Genomic DNA, 12629 nt, shown 5'->3' on the forward strand with positions numbered 1-12629 from the left:
AGCAGCAGATGATACCTAATACACTCAACATCTAATGAATGTGCTGAGTTGTTAACAAGTTTATTAATTTTGGGATCATAATTTTCATGATTTTGTGTTCAACATCTAACGTCAAACTACAACGTATACATTGTCTGTAAAGTACGTTTTCTGCGATCAAAATTAAAATTTTTTGAATTTCGATCTTGTGATCAACATTAAAATTGTCTGATTTACAACTTTTCCCAAGCAGCATTAACCATCCAAAAATATAGTAACACAAAAAGATGAATAATGGTATCTTCTTTCCCTCCTCATGCCAAAAAATCTCCCAAAAATTTTCCAACATTTCTTCCCAAAAAGGAAAGGACGGAGAAAAAACGCAGACACACCGTATCACGTGCACCGTTGCACAGACAATAACAGCTCTACTAATTTAGACATTAAAATAAATTTAAACTTAATCCCCCGCCTAAGCCCCCTTTTTATCCGCTCACTATATAAACCAACCCCCTCATGCTGTCTCCCGTCACTTCTCAAAAATCTCTCCAGAAAACACACACCAGCACACCATCGAAAACACGCACAGATGAAAGAAAAATCTTAAAATTCTATTATTTCTACCCAAATTGTAATTAGGTTTTGAATATTGATACAATTAAGCTCAAAAATTACGCAATTGTGGCTTGATAATGTCAAGCGCTCAGATGATTAGTAGTAGTAGTAACAGCAATTGCTGTGTTGATAATTGTAACGGCGACGTCAGTTGGCCGGAGCCGCCGAAGCTGACGCCGTCGGCTTCGCTTAAGACGAAGAAGAAACCGACTCCGGCGCTGAGCATTTCCAGAGCCGGCGGGGAAGTTGACGAGCTGGTTACTCTTCTTCACGGCTCTGATCCCCTCCGCGTCGAGCTCAGTCGCCTGGAAAATGAAGTCCGAGGTTTCAATTTAACCATCATTTTCTTGCTCTCTTTCTATTTGTGGGAAGCAATTTGGGAATTTTTTTTATTAACCTCGTGGGAGTTGAGGACGTTATGATTTTGGATGATGGGAAGTAGGAAAATGGAGGATAATTTGTGGATGTTATTTGGTAGAGAGCTGGAACATGAATTATGTTAACGATTATTATTAGATGAATATCTGTATTTTTAGAATTTTTTGATTTTAAAAAAAGGTTATCATCGTTAAAATAATTCTTTTTTTTTTTTTGGTGAAAATTCAAGAGAAAGGAATTTTCATTTTAGTTTTATTGAAGGAAAAATAGAAAATTGTCCGTGTTTAAGATATTCTATTCTGTTGTTTATTTTTTTTAAACTTGATTTGAAATTGATACTTTTAGAATCAAAACTAATCTGGTAAAGGCACGAAATTGGACTAGAATAATATTTCTTCAATTTTTTGTAATTTATTCATTTTTCCATTAAAAAGGCATAATTGTATTTTTTAATGAGACTTTATTTAATTGATAAGTCATTTCAAGAATTCATTTTTGAAGGCATATCTTTTTTTTTTTAATTAGACATTATTAATTTGATTAGTAATTTCAAGAATTCTTTTTTTTTTTTTGGTGGAAATTGGATGGACTATATTAGGTTTCTATAAACCAGTCATGACAATTTGTTGGAAAGTGTTTGTATCAGGAGCCTGTCATGTTTCAATGAAAGTGTTGGAAAGTATTTGTTTATGTTTCAATTTCCATAAACAAGAAAATGGATGAAAAGAGAAGCTTTGGAAGCATGTGAGTGCATAGAGAAGTCACAATGAAGCCAGCTCTTGTTGGCCCATGTCCTAATTTTTTTATTAACTTCTCCATTATGTGAACTATTTGGAAAGAAACAAAAAAATAGGACAAGAAAAAAGACCATCTTGGGTTTTGTTCTTGCCATTTCTTGTATGGTTCCGTGACGTATCCAATCTTTCTGCTTAATGTGGCATAATTTGAAATAAGAGTTGTACTATATGTTTTTCATAATAATTTAAAAAATCAATACAGAGCTTCAACTTTAAAATAAGAAAATTGTGTTAATAAATTTGTGTGTGTTGGAAATGTGATTTTAGGTTGGTATTTTGATTCTCTTGGCATATGATTGTAAGTGTTGCTGAGGTAAAATTTCAATTACAGAGGTGAATGGAGAGGACGGTCAAGCAGATCCTTTAGTGCTGTCAAGATTAAAACGAGAGTATCAGTGCATGATTTAAACATTCATTCATGCATTTATTTCTTTCCCCTCCGCTTTTCTATATCTGGTGTTGGTTGGTTCAGGATTAACTTTTTTGTTAAAAAAAATTTTATAAAGTACTTTGGATTGAAACATTTTGTTGATAATTTCCAAGGGTGATAAAAAGGATATATACATATTTGAGATTCCAGGGTGAAATTATAATGTTCCCTTTTGCATGTCATTGAGAGACAAGTAACTAATCAATTCCGTTTTCCTTGTAATTGAATTTCTCTCTGGACATCAGTAGCCTTAACTACTTTCTTTTAGAGATTCTCCAATTCTTGGAGTACATCTATCCCTTCTAAGACATGAACAAGAGCTGAAACATTCAAGTGATTGAACAGAGCAGTGATCTTTTTTCTCTCCTTTTTTTTGGCCTTTGTTTTCTTTAAACTACATATATGGATTCAACAAATCAGGTTCTTTCTTATGCAAGTTGAGACATTACGCAAGGTTCTCATTGAAAATTGTTGTTTACGAAAATTGCAGACAAAGAGAGGAATCTGGGAGATGCGTATGCAGAAATCAAGGCCTTGAAGTACTCAGAGCGCCTAAAAGAGAAGGCAGTTGAGGAGGTAAATTAGTTCAGTTAATTGCTCAAAGCCTTTTGAGATTTTAGTGAAGATCAAGGAGTCTAAAGAAGAAAGATCAATGTAAATGAAAAAAATTGTTGACTTCATTTTCTTCCCAGAAACCAAGTGTCAAATTGTCTTATTTAGTGAGCATATGAAAATTAAAACAGCTAAAATTCAGGAGAAAATATCAATTGTTCAAGAGAAAAGAACATGATGTAAGAAGCTTAAAATTTCAGTTGACAAAGAAGGGACTTGAACTGTGGTATTGGCAGAACTTAGAAAGGAAGCTGGTAGAACTTAGACTAGATAATCGAGAGAAGCCTAAAAATCATTAACTTGTGAGAGACAAAGGAGATGAAAGTGGCAATTGGATGCCTTCCTCTCCTGGTTCCATGTCAATGCCATAGGGAGCAGAAGAAGAGAAATATGATCCAAAATGGTTGTTATTAAGAGGTTTTTTTGCTTACATTTCCCTCCTTCAAGGGTAGAACAACTGCAGAACTTATGAGGCTACAGTAAATACTTGTTTGAAGTTTTACAATTATAAAATTCTTACATCTAGAAGATTTGGTTTATTTTTTCATGAGTGAGAGAAAGATACTGGTATTCTGCAATTTATCGTCCATGGTGCCCGCATAAAGGAGCATTTTATAGACCTTTAATCTCAGCATTCCTCCACTATTCATGGAAGGCGTAGAAAATAAAAGGATCAATGGTAACTTTAAAATCTACAATCTCAACATTTGGGTTTTGGCCCAAAACGCCATGTTTGTTTTTGCTGGTGTAAAGATTTTTATTGAATGATCTTACTAATGTAGCAAGTGCTGTAAAGTACCCATATGACTGTGTCACTATCAAAGATCTGCTGGTGTTAGAATTTGTTATATGGAAATTTATATCTTCGTGAAACTTTGTGTTATATCTACATAACGCTATACACATGCTATGAACGCGTGATTGATTGGATAAAGGTTTCCTTCATGTTTCAGTATTTGACTAGTGATTCCTTTTCATACTTAGTAAGGTTGCTTATCATGGTTTACTTTACATCAGCTTTCGGATGAGTTAAAGAAAATTGACGACAAATTGAAAGCAACTGAAGCACTTTTGGAAAGCAAGGTGAAGTGTTTATTAACTGCATAGTTATAGTGCTTCTTTAGGAATTTATTTTTTTTAATTTTATTGTTTTTGTTCCCCCAATGAAAATTAGAATTTCAACATTTTCCGTCAGTTTGTTGCAGAAGCTATGACATCTAACAGTCAAGTTATTATGATTCTCAGAATTTAGAGGTTAGGAAAATAAATGAAGAAAAGAAAACAGCTCTGGCAGCACAATTTGCTGCAGAAGCCACTCTTCGAAGAGTTCATGCAGGTCAAAAAGATGATGAAATGCCTCCTATTGAAGCCATTATCACTCCTTTAGAGGCAGAATTGAAGTTGGCCAGGCTGGAGGTACATAAACTTTGTTGTTGATCTAGTCTCAATTCTGGTATATGAAAATGCATGTATGTTCCAAGTGATGTACTTTTGCATCTTTTCAATTCAGGTAGCTAAGCTACAAGATGACAATAGAGCCCTGGATCGACTTACTAAGTCCAAAGAGGCTGCTCTGTTGGAGGCTGAGCGAACTGTCCAAATGGCATTGGCGAAAGCCTCCTTGGTTGATGATCTGCAGAACAAAAACCAAGATTTGATGAAACAGATAGAGATATGCCAGGTTTGACTATTTTAGAAGTCTCTTCTTGTGGGTATGGACGAAAGTGTGTTGCCCATCAGATAATTCTTGTATTTACAGATTCACTTGATCTATTGTGCTCTTACTTCAGGAGGAGAATAGAATATTGGACAAGATGCACAGGCAGAAAGTTTCTGAGGTTGAAAAGTTAATGCAAACTGTACATGAACTTGAGGAGGCTGTTTTGGCTGGAGGTGCTGCAGCCAATGCAGTACGTGATTACCAGCGAAAGATGCAAGAATTGAACGTAAGTGTTACTCTAGGACTGTTAAATCTAAATACCTTAGCCATTGCTACAATGAGCTTCTCTGGGATGACTAATTTCCATGCTTCAACAGGAAGAAAAAAGAATTCTGGACCGTGAACTTGCTCGTGCAAAGATTTCAGCGAATCGGGTTGCTGTTGTTGTTGCTAATGAGTGGAAAGATTCCAATGACAAAGTAATGCCTGTAAAGCAATGGCTGGAAGAAAGAAGACTTCTTCAGGCATGTGATGTCTTTAGGTTAATCTTTTATGTGTCTAGCATGTACACTTGTTTGTTTCCGTAAGCAGATATACTAATAGGCAAGTCAACAGTACAGAAATCACTAATTGAGTCATACTTGGCCTTTAGCATACTGCAACTCCTCATTAGTGATAGGAAAAACTTTTTCTGATTTATATTGCTGTGCTATATCAAGCGAGGAGATCTGAATTTGGAAAAGGGTTTAGACTATTGACCAGGATATCAATGTCTTAATAGTCATTGTTTTGCCACTTTGCAGCAAAAGTAATGCCAGAGAAGTTTTGGAACTAATTTTGTTACTGGTGTTTCCAGTTTTGACCATAAGTTATCCGTATTAAGCCAGTCCTGTCTTTATATTTCAGATGAACTAAGAAGTATTGCTATTTGTGAATAGGGAGAAATGCAACAGCTTAAAGACAAAGTGGCAATTGCAGAGCGAACTGCAAAGGCAGAAGCACAATTAAAAGTAAGAAATTGGATGGCTCTGTAAATTCCCTTTTTGTCGTTGTTTGATATTTTTCAATTATTTCCTCACAGGTTTGCTTATGTCATTTCCTGTTCGATAACATGCTGATAACTTATTTCTCAGGAGAAGTATCACTTACGATTTAAAGTTTTGGAAGAAAGGCTAAAAGCTTCTTCAACTTGTACCACCCGCTCTACTCCACAAGGAGGAAGTGTGTGTAACGGTCTTTCACGGCGCCAATCTTTTGGTGGAGGAGAAAGTTTGTCCAAACCTCCATCAAATGGGATTTCATTGAAAAAGACAAAGTTTCAGTCTAGGTCATTTCGAACAAATAGTTCTTCAGCATTATTGGAGCAGTCAAAATTCTCATCAACGTTATTTGGTAGTGGTAGCAGATCACTGGATGGAGAAAACACTCTAACATATGAAAATGACATAGATAACAGATTCACTAATTCCTGTGATCATAGGCATAGTAATGAAATAGCAAGAATACATGAGAATGGTTATGCAAATGAGATTGGTAACTTGAATGCAGCTGATAAAGCCGAAGGGGAGAATAAAGATTATGTATCTGGTATGTTGTATGATATGCTGCAGAAGGAGGTTATAACTTTGAGGAAAGCTTGCCAAGAGAAAGATCAGAGCCTGAAGGACAGAGATGACTCAATCGAGGTTTGGTGCCTTTCTCTCTCTCTCCCCCTCCCTCCCTCCGTTCCTCACTCCCTCCCTCCCTCTGAGCCCTTTTTGCGTGTGGACTTGTTTAGATGTTGGCAAAAAAGGTAGAAACACTGAATAAAGCTATGGAAGTTGAGTCCAAAAAGATGCGTAGAGAAGTAGCTGCTATGGGGAAAGAACTTGCAGCTACTCGTATTGGCAAGGAACAAGACCAAAGATTGAGACGTGTAAGTTCTACAAGGGGACCTGTAAATGGAACTCATCAACCTGCAATAAGGTGAAATCTAACTTTATGCTTGGGCAATGTAGGGTCTATATTGTTTTGTGCACTTGAATTCAAACCATCCGGAAATTCTGTTTCCCGTGCGTTTAAATTTAATTTACCTGATTAAATACCCTGCTAGTGGATAGTATTGCACAAAAGTTGGCTTCAGGAGATCTTAACTACCGTTAATTTATTATTTCTCAGTCCTTGTGTCATTATAAATCAGTTTTGGCTTGTATGGCGATAATTTGCATCTACACATTGTCTTAGGCCTGAAAATGACAAAGCTGTTTGTGTTGCAAACCAAAGTTGAGTCCATTAGAAGAACATCTCGTATGAAGAAGCCGATCACAAATGAAGTATTCTTTGGTGGTATGTTGTGTATAAGCAAATTAGTGTGGAAAAAGGTTTCAATTTTTTGTATGGTACAAATAGCAAAAATGGAGCTTCTGCAACTATTAACAATAATACGGGTCTTCTTTATTTGAGTTCGTAAGCTGGCTCGTTCTCACAACATATTTGCAAAAGTCTACTGACTAGTAGAGTCTGAATGTAAATACACAACTGCTGAACAAACAAACAAACAAGGATAATGAATCGTTTCTTAATTCTCAGGGATGCTTAGCACTGATATATTTGGACATTCATGACCATGCCATGCAGCAATGTCGAAGGGTGCCTATTAGATAGATTTATGTGCGTTAACTAAGACATTGTCTGGCCATGTCTCAAGTTTGTATGGGACAATTCGAGCACATGGAGATTATCCTATCCTCATGTGATGTATATTTTGTATTAATATAAATGTTATAGTTTACACAATGTTTATGTTTATTAACCTAAATGATACTAGGAACTATTTCCTAGAGGTGTTTATAGATTCTTGGATTTTGCTGGGATGTTCACAAGGCTGAAATCCGAATGAAATTTTATGGCATTATTTTATCAACTTTGAAAAGTGTTCTACGCTTGCTGAAGTTGGCCGACGAATAGAGCTAACTCACGACAATCCTTTCCTATTCTCAGCGATCTAACTTTGTGTTAAAAGCATTAAACTTGCTCTTTCTCTTCTAACACTAGTAATTTTTTATTGCGCTTTCTCCAATTGAGTGATGGTCTACACGAAGGGTTTAGCATAAAAAGACATTAATAACCTCAAAATAATACTCATTAGTAGAGGCAATACTTGAAAAGAAGTATGCCCGCATTTAACACACACAATACATGGTAATTAGTAGTAGCGACGAATAGTGCACTCATTTAACACACACAAATCACCATGATGCGTGCACTCATATTTATGCTTCTTGTAATTAGATAGCGTGTTGGTTTAATTTCAATTTTCCAAAACAAATTAACATTACGAGCAACACTTTCCTTCTATGCTCATACATTTATATTCAACTGCCATTTTTTATTTTTATTGAATTTACTTGTATGAATAAACAGTTTAATATAATTTTCATATGCTTCAACGTAAGTAACATTCACACTTGAACCCCTTAGTTTTACCACTCAAGAGGATATCCTAAACTCCTAAATATACTATTAGCAAATTATATAATTATTCAAAAAGCAAATCTAATGTCACACTCGACAATTAAATCATAAAAGAGGATTTTCTGACATAATAAAGCACTTAATAAATGAAATTCGTATCACTAGGATAATTATAAGCACACGATGCATAATAGGGTTCAGGGCCATACGCACCCAAATTTGACGAGTCTATGGTTACTAAGTATTCTAAAAAGTTAGGTATTTAAAATACTTAAAAAATTAGATAAAAAATCCGGGTAAATTAGGCTAACCCTTTTTTTTTAGAATTTTTCTAATCATATAGCCCTACTAACTTAGACTTATAAACTTAAATCCTAAGTTGAAAACTAGAATTTGGTTTTTGGAGGGAAAGTTGAATTTGACTCTATTAAGAATTTTGGTTTTGAAACTATTTTTATTGAATTCAAATGAGGGTACTTCTATATTTACGTATAATATCTTAAATAAAGGGACATGTAAAATCTCAAAAATTTACTTAAAAATCCTGAATGCTGATAAGTTGAACTACCGGTGGATGGAACACAATTTACTCAAACTTGAAGGACTAAGTATACAAATAGCAAATGATTTCACCATCTTCCTTCTAGTAGTGACACTTGTTGCATAGTTTAACATATGTCACAACAATTGGCATGTGCCACTATAGTGTGACACATGTCATCTAAACTATTCAAACTATCCAAGTCGACATATGTCATGACCCTATGATATGTATTGTAATTTCATCTCCTCTCTTGTTGATTCATTACCATCTTATTTTCCTATAAATATAGCTCTCATCTTTATTTGTACGTCAAAACTTAGAAACTCTCATCTATATTCTTGAGAGGATTAAGAAAAGTGATCGAAAGAGAAGAAAAAAAAGTGCAAAAATTTTCATAGAAGATAGAAAAGGAAGGCCATAATATGGAGATAGGGTCAGAAAGAGGTCATAACCTTTCTTTTAATCTGCAAGAATGTTTTTTTCTGGATGCTTAGTAAAGGCCTAGCCATGAACTTACATCATGCAACTCTAAATCGATGCTCGATTAGTCTTCATGAGTTTTCATTAATGTGGAAAGCAATCTTGGTAGAACTTAGACGTCTAGTTAGATCTTGGAAAGCAATATCTTGTAGATTCAAAAGTAATTAATAATATTTTAACGACTTCTTTTTTTTTTTCAAGAAAAAGAAAAACTAAAACTGGAAAAACGGTACTAGCCTAATAAAATGTCTGTCTCCGAAAAAAAAAAAAAAATCTGTCTCCAAGTGCAAAGGATAATCAATATCGTGGAGAGCAATCGTCTGAAGCAAAACCAAAGCGGATAGCTACGAATGAGAAAATCTGTTCGAAGCAAAACCAAAATTTCGTATAATAGTGATTTATCAAAGGGAATATTGGAGACAAGAGAATAACACGGATATACTTCATCTTTTTACGGATCTAAAACTGCTTCAATTTGTGAGGTTTTAATTTAATGTTGTGGAACGTTAAAAATAAAAATAAAAAAATTTTAGGTAGTTAATTGCTGAAATGAACTATTAGGGCATAAAATCCAATTTAAGGATAATTGAGGGGTTGCACCCTTGCCTAGAAAAAAATTTGTGGACTTAGTTAGCCCCACCTTTCCGACTAAAGCGAGAAATCAGCATGTGTTGTTAATAATAAAATAGTCCTAATCAGGCCATGAAGAAATCGTACATTTCAATAAACAACCATAAAGAGTCACTTACTCATCACAATTACAAACAAGTTACACTCATCCAATAATCTATTCCAAAAAAAAAAAAAAATGTTGTTTCTTTATCTATTCCATTTGCAATTACAAGCTATGCAACAAAAAATTTGTTTCTATTACTCTAACCTCTTTTAGATTTCGCATACTCTGCACTTCATAATTTTTCATTTCATTTTTTTTAAAAAAATTCTCCTATCATTTTTTTCGAACAAAGCAATTTTATTTATTTTTTATTATTGCATGCACGCACATCAAGTGTACCTTAAGCGCTAGTACTTTTTATTTTTTGATTTTTTCTTTTTGTTTTGGTAGTACGAGACTCCCTTTGACTTTACTCTTCATTTTCAATATCCTTTACATATTAGGTGAAATAGGATCCAGTATTTAGTCACAAAATCAAGAAATAAATCACATACACCTCCATTAGTGTCATATGTGATATTGCAATATACGGAAGTTGTAGCTCTATATGATAATCCACATTTTCTTATTAAAAAATAACTCTGTGGTCTCTCTCTAATATTGACTCTGAATAATGTACTCTGACCATAACCATTGCAATTTTTAGTTTTCCATGAATTGAAAAGGTAATTAGTGAGAGAGGATTAAATTTCAGTACTTTAGGCCATGATGTAATCGAAAAAAAAAAACCAACGGTCCATCCTATATTGATTACAAATTTACCTTGATGCATATATCAACTTCAAAGATTTCTCACCAATCTTCCTTCAAATTCTTCCGCATTTGTTTTCCTTTCTTATTGAAGATCCTTAAGATTAGTTAATCAACATTTTTATTGTAGCAGATTCTCCACCTCTTGGATAGCCAAAGTGGCCCGAAAAAGAAAGCTAGACCTACCAAAGATCCAACTGCAACACTAACGTAGATTTCTGTCTTGGAATATAACTGCTTCTCCTTCAATTGAGAATCCGGAAGTGCAGGATCTCTGTCACCGTTGCAAGTTCGGTTCAGCTGGAATCCACACAAACCACTGTTTCCTTCAAAAGAACTTTCTAGGAATGTTTGCATTTGTCTTCCTCCTGGAATCCTTCCAACTAGTTGATTATGTGACAAATTTAAGAATGACAGGAAGGTGAGGCTTGAAATATTCTCTGGTATTTCCCCAGTCAGTTGATTGGAGGAGAGGTCCAATGATTCGAGATTCTTCAAATTCCCAACTGATGATGGGATTTGGCCATTGTCCTATCTGTAAGATGAAGTACAATTAGCTTACCAAAATTATGAATATGGTAAAAAATGCTTGGTAAGTGATGTAAATCAGCATGCAATTTTGGGCTAATTGATTAGAATATTGTTAGATGACAAAAAAGTCGGTCAAATATGCTAGTTTGGATGCTTAGTATCAGCATATGCCCGTCGTGCCACCGTCGTGCCATGTTGGCGCGATGCTGCTCATTTTTTTTTAAAAAAATTTTCTTAGGCGTCGAGCCATGTAGGCGCGACGGGCAGGAGATAATTAGAATATCTGTAGCCTTTGACCGTCATTCCAAGCTGATAGCTTTTTTCACGTGAAATGTGGTTCCAAAAGGTTTGGTGAAATATGATGGTTCCTTTGACCAATCTTAAATGTCAGTGGCCCTTTTTGGATCTCTCATCATTTTCGTTCACTATCAAAGGCTTTGTTCTCCAATTACCAAAAGCTAATTTTGAGAATAGTTGACTTTCCGTGAAACCTGTGTTGCCATTCATCATTGTCAGGTTGATGCGTGCAATAAAAAAACACTTGGCAATTCTTGATTGTCCTGGTTTATTATGACCCTTTCCTTTTAGACATAGCTAGCAAGGCATCTGCCAGACATATACAAAATTTATTGGCCATAAGCTTGCAGCCTTTGACCGCCTGGGACTGCAGCTTTATTTTTGTTGGCCTGTTTTGTGTCAGGGATAGGCGTAGGTAGCCTTTTTTTTTTTCTCAAGTTGTGACACCCTAGTCGCTCCAACATGGCGCAACGGGCTAGAGAAATGTACAATTCGTTCGCTTATAACTCGTTCTTCAGAGCAACTCCCAACTCCCAACTCCATAACCGCAACTTCAGTCGTTTCTTCTTTTCTCTGAGACTTTTGTTTCTCCCCCTCCCTCTAATCATAAATGGAGCTCCGCATCTCCATTTCTCATGTCTATAAATTTAGCCTCTGCATTCTGTTCGAGCTTGGCTGTGTGAAGTGTGTGATATCTGAAGTTACAAACAATATTTGGACGGAGACAGAGATCCTTGAAGTTCGCACTTAGCTTAGCTATATTCTGGACGAGCTTAACTTTGTGAAGTCTGAAGCTATAAAATTTGGACGGAGATAGAGGGCCTAGGATTTGGTCAGTAGAAGGGCTAGGATTTGGTCAGTAGAAGGGCTAGGATTTGGTCAGTAGAGGGCCTTTGATTTGAACAGTCTTGTTTGCAAGTCTCGACAGGCGAAATTCTCGCAGACACTCCATCATTGACGAGGGAAAAACAACAATTATCAAGTAAGTAAAATACTTATCTATGTCTTTAATTATTACCATAATTTGGAATGTGTCATTCATGATTATTAATTATATAATATAGTTTTTTATGTTTTAATGTGAATTCTATTTTTGTGTTGTATTATATATTATTTGTGAAATCTAAATATGACATGACATTGTTTATATTTTATTCCATATTAATGTTTTCTAATTGACGTGGTAAATTAGAGTATTTTTTTGTTGTTGCATGGTGATTAGTTGAAATTAATGAATGTAGTATTAATGAATTGTATAATATTAGGTGTGTGGACAAATATGTGATAACCCAAATTAGTTAGTTAGTGATTAGCTTAATTAATTAGCAAGGTAAATTATTTGCTTAGATATTAATTAACCATATCACTAATCATCCTATTAAAAAAGGATAAATTTAAGTGTTGTTACCAATTAATAAACTTTTGAC

General features: G+C 34.9%; 1 protein-coding gene across 1 annotated transcript; it reads left to right on the forward strand.

Moving 5' to 3' along the window:
- Positions 1 to 494: 494 nt before the first annotated feature.
- On the forward strand, positions 495 to 7373 carry LOC113692766 (microtubule-associated protein 70-1). The gene is made up of 12 exons (XM_072053278.1): positions 495 to 918; positions 2690 to 2775; positions 3829 to 3894; positions 4057 to 4227; positions 4322 to 4492; positions 4602 to 4757; positions 4849 to 4995; positions 5410 to 5481; positions 5605 to 6156; positions 6249 to 6436; positions 6695 to 6796; positions 7040 to 7373. Exons 1-11 carry the CDS (start codon positions 672 to 674, stop codon positions 6735 to 6737), a joined length of 1899 nt encoding a protein of 632 aa, XP_071909379.1. The 5' UTR covers positions 495 to 671; the 3' UTR covers positions 6738 to 6796; positions 7040 to 7373.
- Positions 7374 to 12629: the final 5256 nt, after the last annotated feature.

Source organism: Coffea arabica, chromosome 6c, assembly GCF_036785885.1.
Source record: "Coffea arabica cultivar ET-39 chromosome 6c, Coffea Arabica ET-39 HiFi, whole genome shotgun sequence".
NCBI classification, from domain to species: Eukaryota; Viridiplantae; Streptophyta; class Magnoliopsida; order Gentianales; family Rubiaceae; genus Coffea; species Coffea arabica.